This window comes from Corylus avellana, chromosome ca2 (assembly GCF_901000735.1).
Source record: "Corylus avellana chromosome ca2, CavTom2PMs-1.0".
NCBI lineage: Eukaryota > Viridiplantae > Streptophyta > Magnoliopsida > Fagales > Betulaceae > Corylus > Corylus avellana.
In genome coordinates this window covers 1,367,376-1,386,390 of record NC_081542.1, presented here as the reverse complement: position 1 = coordinate 1,386,390, position 19,015 = coordinate 1,367,376, and the positions used below count along the sequence as shown (strand labels likewise).

The following is a 19,015-nucleotide window of genomic DNA, read 5'->3' as shown; positions in this document are numbered from 1 at the left end:
TAGCAGCTCTTCTCATCATATGCAATGCAAAAATTCTTACTTGTGATATTGCATTCTTCAATAAATAATAAAAGAAAGCTTTTTAAAAATCTACGGTTAAAGATAAGTCATCCTGATTGTCATTCTTTAGAATTGTACATGAAATTTGATTTTCACCTCATATAGTTCCTCGTTCAAATATTTCAAAGTCGTTAGATCCTTTTCATCGTTCGAGAATCTCCTCTCTTTCTTCACTTCACCCCGAAGGATAATTAGGAGCACTTAAGTCATAATTAGGAGCACTTAGTCTCCAAGAGGTAGCTCAATCGGCTAGGGCCACACTTTATGAAGTGGAGGTCACTAGTTCAAATCCCCATTCCCCTCTTGTGCGGACATGTAAAAAAAAAAAAAAAAAGTCAAAATTTTCATTCATTTGGTATATGGGCTCTGATCTACTTCATTTTTATTTACTTTTTTTTTTTTTTTTCCCCCTCTTTTTCTTTTTTTATTTAAAACCATTGCAGACATTTGCAGTCCAGCGAAACCACAATTTTTTTTCTTCCAAGAAAAGATAATCGGCAAAGCATTAACAATTATCTACCAAAAACTTTTTAAAGCATTCACAAATCAGTGTAATTTTTTTTTTTTTTTTAACAAGAAACAAAAATGATCGTTTTGTTACCAGAACAACAACTGTTGTCTAATCACAAGATGGTCCACTGTTTTTATCATCACTGTCGTTTTAATCTATTATAGTATATCATAATGGAGATTTCCAACTGTTTCGGCAGGAAAAATGGAATTAATAACATAGCTGCAAAATCTACAAATTTAAACTTGAAAATGTAACAACTCTATAACAAAGGCTTTCTGTTTATTAATTACTCAAAAAAAAAAAAAATCATTATTTACAACAAATGTGCAAATAATTGCTCCAAAACACACAGGAAAAAATAAAAAAAATAAAAAGGGTAAAAAGAGAGAAGCCAACATGCTTATTCTTATTGTTTGAAGAAAAAAATGCTGTAATGACCTGAAATACAATGCATATCAATGAATATGATACAGGGGTCGAGATAAGCCTCAGCAAATAAAAAGAATTGATCAAAAAATGGCAAAAAATGAAACAAAAATCATTGTGAGAGTGTAAGTAAAAAACTTCAACTTGGGTGAATGATTGGATGGTGATGGCACAGGTAAACTAGTACTGTTTCCATTATTTTTGGCTTCTGGGTTGATGACGGCAGCGGGGGAACCGGCAGGAGAGTGTGATGGACTGACTGCTAGAGTGTTCGAATTCTCATCATCGTAACCTGGAGAACACCAAATCTTATTATGAACACTTAAGAATTTACTACAGGAAGGAAAAAATAAAATAAAATTGCACACTAAAATGCAATCTTAGAAAAGAAAAGGTGGAATTGCACTCACAGTTGGAGTCCTTCCAACCCAACACCAATCTCTTGCGATCAAAAACAATCTGATAACCAGCCATGAAGTTTTCTGGATGAAGATAAATAAATTCACATTGTAAGTGGCAATATCACAGTTCAAACATTTAAGGATACATAAGTAAGGGCCAAGAAAATCCAGGTGATAGTTTTACCAAAATCTAACTAGGCAATATTGGCTTGTTCAACGATGCGACGATGAAATTGTGTATGTTGTTTCTCATGCAAACATCAATGTCTGATTTATGTTAAACATCAATGTCTGATTAAAACATAGAGTGCAACAACCATGACCAGCCTCCTTTTAGTTGGACCCTCACATTGATAATTTGAGTATATACTCTGTATCTTTAAATTAGAGACTAGGTGAAGAGGGATCTTGGCATAATAATTCTAATTTGCTGCTTTTAAAATAAGAATAATGTTAGAAACCACATTTTTATCTCATAACTATCCTACAGTGCTGATGTGGCTGCCCCAACCAACCTTCGATTTTTTTTTTTTTTTGACAATAATAATTGATTCAAGGGTTGGTTGGAACTAACACATCAATATTGTAGGATAAAAATCTGGTTTCTAGCATTACTCTGAAAGTAATAATACGCGAGAGTGAGTGAACTTCATAGATCTGAACTATTCGGCCAAAAGCTGCAATTATCCCTGCCCCTCTCTCCCTATCCCAAAATAACACTTCCATCAACCCAAAAATTATGTAATCTTATTTTCTAGAAAAAGAAAGGTTCATTCAAGCACTTCTCTGCCTTTTACAACTTCAGAATTTGTTATCAACAAAGTTGCAACAGAGCAAGATAATGTAGAACTTTCACAACAGTATAGTATTTCTGGTAGTCACCTTGTAGAGAAATGAATGCACAAATTCCAAATACCAAAATTACAGAAAAACATGAAAATGTAACTCCATTATAAGCAGGTTTTAGAATAAGAAAATTTATTCTTTCTCAGCAAATATAACAAAAGTTAGTTATAAATAGATACTCACGTCCTATGATGTTTATATCTTCGCTTTTGAGAAGAGCCAGACAATACACATTTTCACCCTGAAGACCACAACGTCAAATTTCAGCAGAAATCAAGCAGAAATAGGAAATTAAAGCACTAGAAGTAAGACCAAACCTGAATAGAGAGCCCTTCTGTGGGATTAGTGAGAAAATACACGGCTCCACCTTTCATTGTCAGATTCACTTGAGGAATACTATAGACGTTTTGAGTTGAACTGCATTGCATGCAAAGTGGAAGTCAGTCCCTCAGAGTTGAAAGGAGAAAACTAATACAAAACAGTAATAGGGTTTTCTCCAAATATAGATGACCTCAAGGTATAACAATATTCAAAGGGGAGCTGAGAATCAGATGCATGCCGCTTTTCTTGAATTTGGGAATCGAACTGCAAAACAACATAATCATTGATAATTATGTATTATAAAATGAAACTCCCAGCGATATCTTGAAACACATTATTTAAAGAACTTACACTCTCAGAAATAAAAGTATAAGCTGGGTCGGCTAGGCTTGTAAACGATGTACCAGAGTCAAAGATTGCACTGAACCCCAGCTCAGAAGAATTTTTTCCCACAGTTATGTGAGTGATGCTGATGTTATAAGTTGGACTGATAAAAAGTTCCCAAGGACAAAATCAGTACAAATAGCATGGGCCTTCGGTCAAATATAATCTTTTTGCGAAACTAAACAAACTTTCCCATCAGCATTTTCAATATCAAGAAGTGAAAACTTACTGTGATTGCCCGACATTGAATGGCGTTTCTTTTTGGTCTGAGCTGCCATTATTTCCAAAAGCGATTCTCCCCAACCCATCAGGTCCAAAACACATGGAAAAAGAATCTGAAGCTAGCCCATTTCTTGCTAAGGTGCTAGGAACAGATACATCCTCCATACCAAGCCCAAATAGACCGTTTGGTGCTCCACCCTCCAAAAAAGTACCAGTCTGACTTTGACCACAACTGCAACAGAGTAACATGGTTCAATCGCAAGGGCCACAAATACAAAGAAAACTTGCTGAACAAGTCTGACCATTAGGTTAAAAACAAGAAGCAACTTCAGGGAATAAAACAGTAATTCTAGCCCATCAATGAAAGAGAAGAAAATAGTCAATTATCATGTTAAAGGCTCAGAAATGTTTTTGGTAATATCACTTTCCCCTCTAGAGGTTCTAATATATTGATCTCCCAAGCATCACCTACCTACCCCCATGGAATTTTTTTTCACCTTTTCGCTTCTTGCATTAGAAAGATTTTCATTGAATCAGTACAAGCAGGACAAAACAACACCTTGAAGAATCCTCATAGATAAATTGAGGAAAAAAGCCATACCAAACTCCAGATTCAGCATCCACATGAACTACATTTGCCAAAATATCCATTTTTTTCTAGATCTTTTGTCATTTTAACAAATGATTATTTAATTTTAATCCAGTTTGTATCAATAGAAATATAACATCAGTATCATGTTCACTTGAAAAGCTGCCTATGTAGTAGCTAGTGAATTCTTGTGATATTGCCAAAAACCACATGGGAGGGCTCAACTATTTCCCAAAATTATTTGCAGCAGAGCAATGACAAATTATAACGTACCCAAAAGTAATCGTAGCATCAACTTCCTTTAGTTGAGTATCATCTGTAATCAAGTGCAAAACATCCTCCACCAAAATCCCAGTAGATGAAGTGTTACTAGAAAGATACGCAACTTTATAAGCACAATTACTGCTTGCTGAAGGGCATTGAGTTTGTCCGCACAAGGGACTCTTGCAGGACACTATTCCGCTTGTTGATGAACTATTAGGGCTGTAAATGTTAAGGTTTACCTGCTTGATAAAAGGATTAAGTAAGTAATTCTGAAGGAATTCAAGACTTGAAGAAAGTGTTTTTTCACCACCAATCCATGAAACAACTTAACACATGGAAAACCCATGCAATTATGAATATTTTGGGCGTTCGGAGTTTGAACCGAGTGTGAATTTCATGAAGAAAAAAAGTAAGTAAAAGTTTGAATTTTTTCACATAACTGAAGCATAAATTTGCATATGAATTTGTAGCGAAAAGGAAAACAAGATACCTTCCCTGATGATGACTGTAAGTCAGTAATGCAACCGTCTTTCTTACAATCGCATGGTAGCCAGAGCAAATCACTGCCGGTGTCTAATGCCACCAAAAACCATAAACTTGGCGTCCCAACGGAAACATTGGCATAATACAAACTGAAATACCGAGAATATTGGAAGAAATAGTTAGTTGAAAAATGACAAGAAGCTACAACCCCATCAAACCTTCCTCCCCTGTTTGGTCAACAAGAGAATATAGGGAAAATTCAGACAAGCTTTTAGGGACAGTTTTTAACTTTTCATGGACACGCTTTGAGAGCATATTTTCTATCTCTAATAATAAACAAGAAAGAAAGAAAACGACTTATGAAGTGAAAAGCCTAAAAGGCAGAATTCGCTAAAGAAAACCCCAAAAGAAAAACCTTTAATTAGCCGAATCTAGAACAGGCATAACAATCCAACCTGACAGGTCCTTACCTTTTATGGGAAACAAAAGCATATAATCTGAGTATCCGAGTCAAACAATTACCTAGAACCGCAACACACGGTGACTGTACTATGAATATTTGTCGGAGTGCGATTAAAACCCATATCTAGTAATAACAACAAAAGTAAACAGAAAAACTCTCATCTCCTTTTTCTTTTTCTCCTGTTTCTCATCATCCAAATCCTCAAAAACCCACTAAAAATTCTTTTAAACAAAATAAAAACTAAAACTAACAGAAAAATAAAAAAAAATAAAAAATTCAGGGACGGGCTTAAGTGTCGTACTATCCCAAAGAGGGGAGGAGTAAGGTGTCGTTTCCACTGGCGAAAGTAAGCGGCAACGACTGGTCGTTGCTGGAGGCGAGGTGGCGGCCCCGAATTATGTGGTCTCGGTGTGCCATGGCCACGTAGTACCCTAAGCTCCCTTTCTCCGGGAGCCCCTCGACACCCAGAAGTCCCGTGACCGGATCGGAGAACCGGTGGTGGATGCCGAACCCGAACTGCGACCCGAACCCATAGCAGCTCCGGGAACCGAAACCCACCAACAAAACGAATAGTATAAGGGAATAGTACGTAAATGCAACAATACTGCGAGGCCAGGCCATGGCTTAGAATAGAAGGTGATGTCGCCGAGAGTGCGTGTGAGTGAGTTCTGTCAATTTAGACATGAAAGGAATGGGGAGTGTTAAAGGTTTATATACAGTTAGGAAGTTGACGCGTTTTCACCAGAAGAAGAAGAAGAAGAAGAAGAAGGAGGAAGAGGAGGAGGGAGAAACGGCAGTCGTTTGAGAGAGAGAGAGAGAGAGAGAGAGAGGGCGAGATTGTTGGCTGGAAGGTGTTTGATACACGCTTCTATTGCGAAAGTCAAAAATCGCTGTCACTTTGTGACGCAGAACTGTGGGCGTCAAGTTTCTCGTTCTGTTTTTCTTCTTTATTTTTCTGTATATTCAAGCTGTATTATTATTATTATCATCTAGGGAATTTTTGTTTGGTAGAACTTAAAATAATTGCTATTTGAATCTTAAACCCATGTACTTTACAATATTTACATGTGTCTCTCTTTGTTCTTACGTATTTACAATCATGGCCTATATATTTAGGTTTTATCTTAAATAACGGCTATTTTAGAATCTTCAATGTTTACAAAGTTAAGAATCATTCAATAAAACAAAACTGAGTTTCCGCAATGTACGTAGCTCATGTCTTTCCTGCATGATATTTCAAGATTTTTCTTTGGTTGTCATGCTTACCCATTTGTTTATTTAGTAGCTCATATCAAATATCTTGTATTCCTTTGGTAGCTCATGAGTCATGTCGTTATGAAACCTTTCTTGGTAGCTCTTGTCAATGTCAAGACCTTCGGTTGTAAGGTGTTGACTGAGTAGCAAAATGCATACTCCCAAGTGATTTGATGAGGGAAAAAGACACGAATTTAAGTCTTCAAGACAATGCTTAAGAGGATAACACTTATATCCATTAATCCCTAGTCTTCACTCGTTGGCTTGTTAATTATGTTTTCTGGTGGGGCTTGATTGAGGCTATGGCTCAAATCCTCTTGAATAAGTGCCAACAAATTCTTTGCTTTGTAAGCCCATTTAAGCCTCTCTTGATAAATGTCTAATGGATAAGGTAATATTACGATAAAGTTTAAGTTTACAGTTTTAGGCTCCGATCTCCCCTCCTCCTTCCTTTTTGCTTAAAAAAGAAAGACCTTCAATAGTCACACTACCCTTTTGCATATATAGAGCTTTAAGCTACCTTAAAATATGGCCAATATATATCAAGAGCAAAATGATAAAAATAAGAAGAAAAAAAAAAATTTGGAGAGACACAACACCCCCTCTCTAAAGTCTTCGCTACTTGGGAGGGGCATTCACCCACTCTAGACGGAGAAAGGAGGAATTGGATTTTCCTACCAAAATTTAAACCACAAGGACCTCACTAGTAGTTTTTGATAAGAATAATGCTATATACTATATTTTTATCCTATAGTCATTCCACAATACTGATATAACAATCTCAATTAATCATTAGATTTTATTTTTTCTAATAATAATTGATCCAATTTTTTGTTGGAACTGTCACATCAGCATCATGAAATAATTATAAAATAAAAATGTGATATTTAGCATTATTACTCTTTCTATAATAAGAAAAATCTACCCTTTTCACAATTTCTTTTGTTAAAAGCAATGCCGAAAGAAAAAAGTTGTCAATATGGTAAAAATTTTGGATGATAATTGTGAGCCAAATGAGTTAATAAGCTCAAGAACCTAAACTTGATTGATGTGATATGTGGAACTGGGACATGATTCAAAACATATTTGGTAGTTTAGGCCAAACTGAAAACATATGAAGAACAAGGGCATAGATAATAGAATCAACAAAAAGTAAGGGTACGAAAGAAAAAAGAGAGAGATCAAAATACAGGGAAATATTTTTTAAGGTAAGAAGACAAAATACCGGACATATGAAGGTCGTTGAGGTTGTTGGTAAAGCCGTTGACAATAGAGCCCCTTAGATCGCGGCCCACGATGGCCTACGTGTCAAACATCCACGCTTTCAACTCGGCTTGGCCGACCTACACTCCTACCTCAGTTGAATAAGCGGCTTTCGTTGACACAAAAAAAAAAAAAAAAAAAAAAGAGAGAAAGAAAGAAAAAGTGTCGTTCGTCCAAGTTCTATTAACTTCAATGCAAATTAATTAGGCAACTTTAGTCACACACGCACGCTAATTATGTCATGACCCGTGATCGTTGGTTTCAACTTTCAACAAGTGGCGTTCATATTTTGCTTTCACTTCAAGAATTTGAACGCTCAATAGTCGCTAGGAATTAGGAAATAACACAACCCCAGTACTTGAAATTTGAATGCACCCCAATTGACTTCCAAGCAAGGTTGGGAAGAACACTGAATTTCTTCCAACCTTCCCCTCACTATATAAAATTGTTCCCTAGTAAATGCAAAGCACCTCATTTTTTAATTGCATGTGAAGAATAAATGATTTTTTAATATGGCTATTAAAAAAAAAAGAATGAACTTTTCACATGCTCAAAGAACACATAACAATTTTATAGGCTGTGTTGAAAAAATTTCATCCAACCAGTTTGAAAGAAATTTTTGTTTAAAGTAATAAGATTGATTGTCCACTACATGTGTCATGTAGGTAAAGCGGTTCCACCCTGCTCAAACATGTACAATAAGGTTACTTATTGCACACAGACAGTCTTATTGCACGGAATCCTCGTCCTACAAAAAGAGACACCTAAGTTCCACCCTGCTCATTCGGATAGTGTCGGATGCAAAGGGGGGCGGATGCAAAGGGAAAACAAAAAAAAAAATTGAAGGTAATTTTTTTAGTTTTTTTATCCTAGCCCATACTCCTCATTTTCCCGCTCCTCCTAATACAAATTCCTCATTTTTCCCGCCCTCATAATACAAATTTCTATATCCGCCACTGCACACGGGTACAATGAAATTACCTATTGCATATAAATAACCATATTGCAAAAAATCTCAATCCCACACGCAATACTCTCTCTCTCTCTCTCACTCATAGTATGCAAGTTAGGTAAAAGTCATCCAACTAATACTCTATATGTTATATTCGGTTTAGGGTTCATAAGTCCAATATTTATAAGAAAAAAAAATGCTACGCTGACACGAAGACAACTGACCAATTCAAGTTAGTTACTTAGCTTATACTCTAGGTTGTTGTTATCGTGCTATCGTGATACGTAATATATTTAATACGCACGTCTGTGCATGAGAAGACCAGTTCAAATCCTACTTTGCGTTGAAAAGAAGGGTATGGTGGACCTGACTAAGCTTAATGTGAAGACTAGCCACTTGGTGTTCAAGTCCTGTAAATGGCCAGCAAATCGTTGCGCAATTTGGTTTAATTAACAGAAATCGTTGCAAATTCTTTAGAGATTTCAAGAATTGCATTCGTTTGAAGACAAATTTTGGAAGCGTCTAGGTGATTACGACTCGCTCCAAAAGCAATGGTGGGAAAAGAAAAACATAGTTAAAATATGAAGAAAGAATAAAAATTAAAAAGAACAGAAAAAGGTAGCATGCTTCGACCTCCCTGAACATCCCAAAAAAAAAAGGATCTATTGACAGAAAGTAGAAGGGCCCCGATTATGATGATAATATAAGAGCACGCTTGACACTATAAATTTCCAAACAAAAAAATGCGATTTTAAATCAATGTATCGTTTGGGTGTATTTTTAAAAAATTGCAATTTGAAAACGTAACAAAATTTGCATTTATAAATAGCAGGCAATAAGTGCGTTTTTAAAAGTGCACGATTTTAAAAGTTAAACTACGATTTTAAATGTCAATCTGCGATTTTATTAATTGTTTAACTGCGTTTTTCAAAATCGCGTTTTCAAATCACTATTTTTAATAGGGGTGTCAACCCGGTCCGGTTTCCCGGTTTTGGCAAAAACCAAGAACCGGAACCGGGATATCCCGGTTCTCGGTTTTGGAAAACCAGGACCTTGATAACCGGGGTCCCCGATTACCGGCTGGTTCCGGTTTTACCCGGTTCGGTAACCGGTTTTTGAAGAAAATTAATTTTTGGGCTTATTTTAGGTATTGGGCCTAAAATAAGCCCATTTTTTTTCATAAGTTAGCTCTTTTTAAAAAAAAAAAAAAATCTATTAGTCTTTTTGTCTAAATTAAAGAGGCTTTGTTGTGATTGTTCCAAATAATTAAAAAATAAACCTAAAAAAGCTCAAAAATCCTAAAAAAATCAATGTTTTTGCCTATATGGGCCTTAGAAATAAAAATTCAATTTTTTAAAATACCCTAAAAATGGGCTAGAGGAGAAAATGGAGATTCACAGAATACGTGTTGTATTGTTGTGAAATGCAAAGGGGAAAACAAGAAATGGAGAAGTGAAATGAAGAAGAGGACTAGAGGAGAAAATGGAGAAGAGGAGGGGCTTGCGGCGTGATATGAGAAAAGAAGATGAAGGGGACTTAGGGGAGAACTGGAGACCTAAACCTAAGCGTAAAAAAATTATATATATATATTATTTAATAAAATATAAACTCGGTTCCGGTATTCCCGGTAAAAACCGGGTACTGGAACCAGGGTACCCAGTTTTTGAATTTTTCAAACTGGAACCGAAACCGGGTCCCCGGTTTCCCGGTTTTCGGTTCCGGTTCCGGTTTTCCGGTAATTTTTGACACCCATAATTTTTAAGTTGTACGTTTTGAAATCACAAACCCTAAGAACATGAAGAAATCAGTAGGGCAGAAATGTTAAGAAACCAGAATGGCGTACTTTATCGTGTAAGTGCACTATGTTCACATTCCACAGACAGGATAGAGATACTGGCATGCCATGCATGAGCAAAAGAACAAACGTAATGCGAACCCATATGTGGACTAAAATGGGACTCCTAAAAGGAATACTTATATCAACATATGATACAGGGATATGACCTAAAATTTACTACCGTATGAAAACTGTAGGCCTGAAAACGAATGACCTTAGAAAATCTACAAGAACAGTAACAATATGACGAGAAATCTGAAGCAAGTCAGAGAAGTATGACTATAGAAAGATGGCCATGCAACTGAACTCTGGGAACTATTTGGGGTCTCTTTTGTTGATTTTGGAGTAGAGTAATTACCTAGTCCAGCAGCGACAGCAGGAGACACAGTGATAGAATGCGGTTTTATTGGGGAAGTATTATGATCTTCAATGTCATAACCTGCATAAGCGCCCAAAGGGTGGTTAAGAAGGTTATGGATGAAAACATGAAAGAAAAATATGTGCATAAACGAGGGCAACACTTACAGTCAAACTTCTTCCAGCCCAAGCTTAGTTTTTCTCGGTCAAATACAACACGGTAGCCAGTCATTAAGTTTTCTGTATAAAAATCAGTTACTAAATTATAAGCAAGCTGAGTTCATAGAGAAATAGATGCACAAAAGCAAGGACATTGATCTGTTGTCTAAAACAAAAGGAAGCATATGCATACTACTGATCCTCATAGAGATCAAGAAAATAATTGTGGCCAGTTTCATTTTGAGAAAGCCAAGTTGGCCTGTCGTCGTTTTATCTTGACAATAAAGAAGCCCTGTATACTTATCAAAATAAAGAAGCCCTGTATATGCATGTTATTTAGTCGATCAAACTTTGGCCACTATAAGAACTTCTAGACATTAACCTTGCCCCAGGTTTGTACTTGAGTTATTTTAAAGCTGCTAAATATAGCATATGCACCCACTTAATTGTGAACATGTATTAAATGCAACGTAGAAGACTTACGTCCAATTATATTCAGTTCTCTGCTCTTGACAATAGCAAGGCAATAAACAAGTTCATTCTGCATAACAATAGGAGAAAAGATATTAGTATCATCTGCAGAAGTAATGAACAAAAACCTGGAATTCAACAGTACCTGAGTGGAGATGACAATTATGGGATCATAGACAGCAAACTGGCTTCCACCTTTCATGGTTAAACTCACGCTAGGTATCAGACTAGCATTCTCATTGGGACTGCCCATCATAAAGAAAAGTTTTAGATATGGAGGATAGAAACTAAAACTAAATTAAGGATATATTTAGTATGCGACCTCATATCATAACAATATTCAAAAGGGATCCTTGAATCAGGTGCACGGCGCCCATCTTGAGTCTGTGAATGGAACTGAAAAAGAACATAAAATTGCTAAATTCCAGCACTCCATGTGTATATTAAATGAAGAAAGTAAAATTAATTTCATCAATTTTTGTGCTTACACCCTCTGCTAGCCTGGTATAGGTTGGCTCAACCAAGTATGTAAAGGAGGTCCCAGAATCAAACAGAGCAGTGAAATCCACATCAATAAGAGTTGTGCCAACTCGAATCTGGGTAACAGTAATGTTATAGGTTGGGCTGCAAGACATATTCAGGCATAAAAGGCAAAGACAACTAGATAAATCTGTCCATTAGAGAGAAGTTTAACGATCTAGGTTCACAAGCAATTGGCATCTAGTAACAGGGAAATTACCACTTACTGTGATGGGTTCAGATTAAATGTGGTCTCTTCTTGATCAGGACTACCCTTGTCACCAAAACTGATCCTTCCAATCCCATCATTTCCAAAGCACATGGAGAAAGAATCTGCCGTAAAACCCTCACTTGATAGAACGCTAGGAACTGATATCTTCTCCATACCAAGCCCAAATAATCCATTGGGAGCTGCAACATCCAAAAACGAACCACTTTGAACCTGCCCACAGCTGTACAATTCATGTTGCATCTTAATCACTAGACAGGATTGAGGGAGGGCCGGATATGAATAGAAAGAATACAATAACCCAAAAGCACTCTCATCAAAAGAATGGTGCTGTAATAAGGTGTAAGTGTTCAAATACGTCAAGCTAATAGTAGAACTCACCCAAATGTGATGTATGCCTCAACAGATTCCTCATGACCATCTTCTGTTGTTAAGTGCAGAACATCCTCTACCAATATCCCCGAAGTAGATGTTTCAGCTGAGACATAAGAGACCATGTAAGGGCAATTACTGGACATCCCAAGGCATCGATTACGGTGTGCACACAGACTGTTGTTGCAAGTAACCTTTTTGCTTGTTGATGACCCTTTAGGGTTGTATATATTAAGCTCAAAATCCTGCAGAATAATTTACTTTCATTGAAAATCAATGGGCAACAAAAAGGATTCAAGAAAAAATACACCAAAGGATGAATCTATTTAGGATATCAGAATCATCAATCATGCACAAACTTTTCACGATTTGCTCAAGCCCAATGGGTATCATCCTCAGATTGCCAAATAAAATCCGATGTGCCTTCAACAGTATTTTGAAACCAAAAGGTAGACATTAGCTAATCTAGCAATCCCTCCCTCCCCAAAGACACTGTTTCATCAGGAATCAAATCAATACTTATAAAACTACATAAATTTTCACGTTTAGAATGGCAACCAAGAAAAAGAAATGATGTCCACAATCACAGAACAGATCTCTAGCTAAGTTGACAACAAGACAAAACACCATGTTAAGTTAGCAAAACAAAAATGAGCAGTGGCCCAATAACAGAATCACCACTTCCTTGATAAAATTGAAACAAGGAGGCATAGCAATAAACAAGAAACTGCCAAATACCACAAATATCTCTCTGACTTCTCATCAATTATGTTTCCCATCAAACAATGCCCTCGATCAGTTTAACATCTATTGCAAGAGTAATACATTACCACTTATGTCAAAAGCAACAACTGATGGAAAATGGTAAATGTCATCATTTAACTATATTCTAACAATCCCCTTGAGGAGTATGGTACTCCCCCTCGATGAGAGAGGGCAGCGCGTCAAATATCTAAATGCTCTACTATCATGATAAGTTACACATGTCGCAGCTAATGAGAGGTGGTGAATCTAATCCTTTTATCATAATTTTAACACTGTAAACGATGTGCATATAAATTCACAGAAACTGAATTCTACTTCTCAGAAAAATACAAAGCTATCTTAACCCAAAAAACACAACCCATCAAAATTCTGATATTCACAGAGCTCAAAAATGAGAAAGAGAGTCATACAGAAGCGTAAACAGTGCCCTCAGTAGGAGCACATCTATTGCAATCACAGGGTACCCAAAATAGGTCACTCCCAGTGTCCAGCGCCACCATAAACTTCACTCCCGGCGTACCCAACTGCACCGTCGTGTAATGCAAACTGTACCAAACCTCCACAAAACCAAAACATTCAAAGATAAACAAAAATTTAACAAAGAAATTCAAGATCACATCACAGAAGGCATTGAACCATACAATCCAAGGGAGCTGATCCGGACGGTAGAGTTTCCGTCGGAAAAGGCGAGCGGAGCGTCTAACTCAGAGAGCTTACGGCCGCGGAGGAGGCGATCTCGGTCAGCGAGCTCAGCGTAGTACTCGACAGTGCCCTTCTCCGGCCAACTGTCGCTGGCGGCCGGAGCAAGCTTACCTCCGGAGGCCTCGGACCACTTCCTGACGGGATCAGAGAAGCGGTGGTGCATCTTGAAGCTGAAGATGTGGCCACCATTGCCAGAGCTGTGAGAGCCCCAGAGTGAGATCAAGAAGACGAGGAGGACGAATTTGTAGAAACAGGGCATAGTGGAAAACCTAGAAAGATTCTGGCATTGTGATAGAAAGTAAAAGACTAAATCCTAGATCTTGGGAGGCAAAAAAAGTGTTTGTTTTGGGAGAAAATTCAGGGTTTTGGGAGGGGGATGGTTTCAGAGAGAGTCATGGGGGGTTAGTAGGATCTTTGAACTGTGAGACAGTGAGAGTGGAAACTGGAAAGTGGGGTGGTTTGGGACTTTTCTGGTGGCCATGTGGAGTGGGTCCCATTCTTGCTTTTGTTTGACGGTTGTGGAAGTTAGGAGGGCGACTTCGGTTGGGAAATTATTTCCTAATTTGACAGAGTGAGAAAAAGTTGGAAGTAGTTGGACTTGGAATCAATGGTACGAATTCCACATTGATTTGATTTATAATTTTCTTTTTATTGATTTCTATAGCATTGTTGATTGTTTTAATGAGAATATTTAAAAATAATAAGTATCAAAAACTATATTTTTATTTTACAAGATAGTGGCAACCAATTTTTAATTTTTTTTTAACAATAATTAATTCAAGAGTTGATTATGACTAGTACATCAGTATTATAAAATATTTATGAGATAATAATCTTTTTTTAAAAGAAATTAAACAAAATTTTGTTCTAATGTGATAGATATAAGTTGAATCCTTGTAATTGTGAGTAGTGTTATAGATATGTATGTATGCGTTTGTTTATATATGAATGTATGTGTGTATAGAAAAAAAAAAAGAAAAAAAAAAAGAAAAAAAAGAATGTATGTGTATATATACCACTACAAAAAAAGGCTATTTTATGGCTTTATTTTTTTTTTCCCTGCCCTTTATTCTAAGCACCATAATAAAAGACATAGGATTTGGTAATGCTAATTTTTATATGTTTATAAATATAAATTAATTTAATCATTACTTCAAATGATAAAATGTGTAACTAATATTAATTAGTATGGAATTAAGAACAAAAATAAAAAACATAAATAATGATTATTTAACTAGGTGATTAGCCCGAGCTCAATTCCCATTCTATTGCGATGATATGGGCCATATGGCTATGTTCATCAACTTTTTCTTTCTTATTTTATTTTTTATTAATAAAGACTGATTTAAGAGTTATTTAACACTACCAATGAAATAAAAATAGAATTAAAAATTAAGTACGTAGTGAAATTATTACGTTTGATGAAGTTATTAACCAAACTTGACTTAAAGCCTGTTTGAGATTGCGTTTGAGAGGCTTAAAAGTGCTTTTAACACTCAAAAGGTCCGTTTAAAGAAAAAAAGTAATCATTTGGTAAAAAAATTAAGAGCGCTTTTAAGAGTAAAAAAAGCTTAAAAATGGCCAAAACACCATTTTGGCAAAGGCTTAAAAATAAAGATTTTGCTCAAAAGCTCTTTTTGACTTAAAAGCTCTATTTCTCAAACGCAATTCTAAATAAACTCTTAATTATCACTCCCTTTTGAGATATGATTATCAAATGGTTTGGTTCTGATTAGTTGCACGGCTATTATTTATGCAAAAACATATTATTCATCCTCATCGTCCAAAATGATGATCTTCAATATTTTTCTAAATATAATGTACAAATATAGCATTCAAACTCATTAATCTAACTATCTTCTGCAGCTACGGTTGAGCCGTTTTGCCGACACTAAACAGCCACGCCCTAGCTTCTGCTCCGGCGTTCCTCCACCTCCTTGTGAGGCATAACCACCTCCTTGTGAGGCATAACCACCTCCTAGTGAGGCTTATCCATCTTATTGTGAGATTAATTTTTGGGTTTCTCTCTTGTTACCTAGTCTCTAAACCTTCTCTTTGTAGCTCTGTTTTTCGCTGTTTTGGTATTCTATCTGGTTTTCTTCTTGGCTTTCTGGTTCTTTACAATCACTCCTCCGTGGGATTCTTTTCCCCGAGATTCTTCTGGATTGTTGTATGGCCAGCTGGATTTTCCTGTTTTCTTCTACGATGCGTGTGGGTGAGATGGCTGGTTTGTGTGATTATGTGGGTTGCAATCATCCTGTGAAAGGTTTTTCTTTTTCTGATGGTCCATCACCTCAATGAAAGTCTTGGCCTGGAATAGTCGCGGGTTAGCTCGTGCGCCGACCATTCGTGCTCTACGGGCGTTGATCAGGACTCATAGACCTGATCTTATTTTTCTGTCGGAGACTAAAGTTGCTTCTGCAAGATTCCAGCCCTCTCTTTTTCATTTGGGTTTCTCCGGTTGGTTAGAAATCCCTCCGGTCGGCTTAAAAGGTGGGCTTTTTGTAACTTGGAAGCATGGTATTGAGATTGAGCCTGTTAGGCTTGATAGAAGTTGTATTTCCTGTTTGGTATTCTCTGATCCCTCTCATTGCCCTTGGTTATTCTCCTTTATTTATGCACCCCATATTGCTGAAAGGCGGTCAGTTTTTTGGTCTGAGTTGACGAACTTGGGGAACTCCTTTGGTGGGGCTTGGCTGTTATTGGGTGATTTCAACTCGGTGCTTTCTCCTTCAAAGAAGAGTGGAGGCCGTGCTTTTGGCTCCTCTTCTCAAAATGATTTTTTGGATTTTGTTCAGTCGAATGCATTGATTGATCTGGGTTTTGTAGGCAATAAGTTCACTTGGAGTAATCACCGTTCTGGGTTGGCTAATATTCGAGAGAGACTTGATAGAGGTTTAGCTAATCAAGAGTGGGTGCATCTATTTCCCAATGCTCTCATCAATCACTTTCTTGCCACCAATTCAGATCACTGTCCGATTTTGTTATCTACCACTGGGTCGTATCAAAATCTGCCTAAGCCCTTTAGATTTGAAGCTTTCTGGACAAGGGATAAATCCAGTTACTCAGTTGTTGCTGGTGCTTGGCTAGAAGAGGTGGAAGGCTCTCCAGCTTTCTCTTTAAGCAAGAAGTGGAAGTCTACTAAAAGTGCATTGAAGGTCTGGAATCAGCATCATTTTGGACACATTCAGTCTAGGATTAAATCTTTAATGTCTGAGATTAGTATAATTCAATCTAATCCTCATTCCCCTGTCAATGCTGCGAGAGAGGTGGTTCTTCAAGAGTCTCTTCAAGAGCATCTTTTGAGAGAGGAAGTATTGTGGAAACAGAAGTCTAGGGAATTGTGGTTAACTTGTACTGATCTCAACACCAAATTCTTCCATGCCTCAACTGTTTGCCGTCGCAGGTATAATTCTATCTCTAGTTTGAAAGCTTTTGATGGTACTAGGCTATGTGGTAGAGATAATATTGGCTCATTCCTGATGAATCATTTTAGTACTCTGTTTTCCTCTACCAATCCTAATTTTGATGATAGTCTTTCTGAGCTGGTGGAAGAAGTTATTACTGAGGAAGAGAATGTTTTGTTGTGTTTAATCCCGGATGAATTTGAGATTTTCTCTGCTATCACTGATCTTGGTCTCAATAAGGCACCGGGTCCAGATGGGATGACTGGGCTTTTCTATAAGTCTTACTGGCCGATTGTGAAATTGAGTGTGATCTCTTCGGTCCAATCCTTTTTTAGGGGTGGTTATATGCTTAAAGAATTCAATCATACTAACATTGCTCTCATCCCTAAGGTTGATAATCCATCCTTGGTGAACCATTTCAGGCCTATTAGTCTCACCAATTTTAACTACAAGATTATCTCTAAAATCTTGTCTAATAGACTCAAACCTCTCTTACACAAAATTGTGTCTCCTACTCAGTCAGCTTTTCTCAAGGGAAGGTCCATCCATGATAATACTATTTTAGCTCATGAGTTATTTCATACTATGAAGAAGAAGCAGGGGAATGGTGGTCTGATGACTTTGAAATTAGATATGGAGAATGCTTTTGACTCGATGGAATGGGAATTCTTGCTGAAAATCCTTTCCTTACTTGGGTTTCACACTACATGGATCCATTGGATTAGACAATGTATAACCACTTCCTCATTCTCTATTCTTTTGGATGGTGCGCCTTATGGAAAATTCTTTCCCTCCCGTGGCTTAAGGCAAGGAGATCCCATCTCTCCTTTTCTCTTTATATTGGGCTCTAAGATTCTTTCTAGGTTAATTTTACGGGAAGAGCAATTGGGTCACTTACATGGTATCAAAATGGCTAGATTGAGCCCTCCTATTTCACATCTGTTGTTTGCGGATGATGTGATGATCTTTTCTCGAGCCAATGTTCGCGAAGCTAATGTGATTCTTAATTGTCTTTCTACTTATTCTCGGTGGTCTGGTCAGTGTATTAATTTGGCTAAATCAGTAGTGTTTTTTAGCAAGAATTGTCGACCAGCCTCTAGAGCTTCTATTAATGGTGTGCTTCATCTTGCTCCTATTCCAGCAAGGGCCAAATACCTTGGTATTCCTCTTTTCATGAATCGTAAGAAGAAAGATACTTTTATTGAGCTTAAAGATAGGATTTTTGCTAAGATTTCGGGTTGGAAAGCGAGACTTCTTTCTCAAGCTGCTCGAACTACTCTGTTGAAATCAGTTGCCAATGCCATTCCCACTTATATTATGTCTTTTTTTCTCTTGCCGAAGTCTCTTTGTGCTGATATTAATGCAGGTTTGAGAAAATTTTGGTGGGGTTTTCCCCAAGATAAGAAACATAATCTCTCATTTCTTTCTTGGGAGAGTATTTGCAAGCCCAAGGCTCTGGGTGGGCTTGGGATTCGCTCTATGGAGTTTATGAATAATTCATTGCTGGCTAGATTGGGTTGGAAGATGACTATTAATCAACCTCTTCTTTGGGTTGAAGCCCTCCGGGGCAAGTATCTTGCTAATGGTATTTCCTTTTTAAATGCCCCTTCTAACCCTTTGTCTTCTTGGCTTTGGAAAGGGTTGCTGAAAAATAGGGAGCTGGTTTCAAAAGGCGCTTGTATTTCTATTACCAATGGTGGGAATGTTGGCATTTGGGACTCGCCATGGATTCCTTTGCAGCCTGGTTTTAAGCCC

At 37.1% G+C, this 19,015-nt stretch overlaps 1 protein-coding gene across 6 annotated transcripts; it reads right to left on the bottom strand.

The window, feature by feature from the left end:
* Positions 1 to 917: 917 nt before the first annotated feature.
* Positions 918 to 14,266, bottom strand: LOC132170984 (aspartyl protease family protein 1). 6 transcript variants are annotated; one of them, XM_059582161.1, is made up of 11 exons: positions 13,793 to 14,266; positions 13,562 to 13,697; positions 12,396 to 12,631; positions 12,013 to 12,237; positions 11,755 to 11,890; positions 11,589 to 11,662; positions 11,412 to 11,511; positions 11,279 to 11,336; positions 10,805 to 10,876; positions 10,638 to 10,718; positions 4,522 to 4,659 (listed from the first exon to the last, which is right to left on the bottom strand). In XM_059582161.1, exons 1-11 carry the CDS (start codon positions 14,110 to 14,112, stop codon positions 4,601 to 4,603), a joined length of 1,497 nt encoding a protein of 498 aa, XP_059438144.1. In that variant the 5' UTR covers positions 14,113 to 14,266; the 3' UTR covers positions 4,522 to 4,600. The 6 variants fall into 6 exon arrangements, with proteins under 6 accessions (XP_059438143.1, XP_059438147.1, XP_059438144.1 ...); XM_059582162.1 differs by lacking the exon at positions 4,522 to 4,659 and adding an exon at positions 7,466 to 7,570; XM_059582163.1 differs by lacking the exon at positions 4,522 to 4,659 and adding an exon at positions 7,490 to 7,578.
* Between the last annotated feature and the right edge of the window lie 4,749 nt (positions 14,267 to 19,015).

What these genes read in the sequence shown, in the direction of transcription:
- LOC132170984 (XM_059582159.1), bottom strand. Translation starts at nt 14,112, where the DNA reads ATGCCCTGTTTCTACAAATTCGTCCTCCTCGTCTTCTTGATCTCACTC. An exon ending in AGGGCACTGTTTACGCTTCT is followed by an intron (nt 12,632 to 13,561) that starts GTATGACTCTCT and finishes ATTATTCTGCAG; the next exon opens with GATTTTGAGCTTAATATATA. An exon ending in TTTAATCTGAACCCATCACA is followed by an intron (nt 11,891 to 12,012) that starts GTAAGTGGTAAT and finishes TATGTCTTGCAG; the next exon opens with CCCAACCTATAACATTACTG.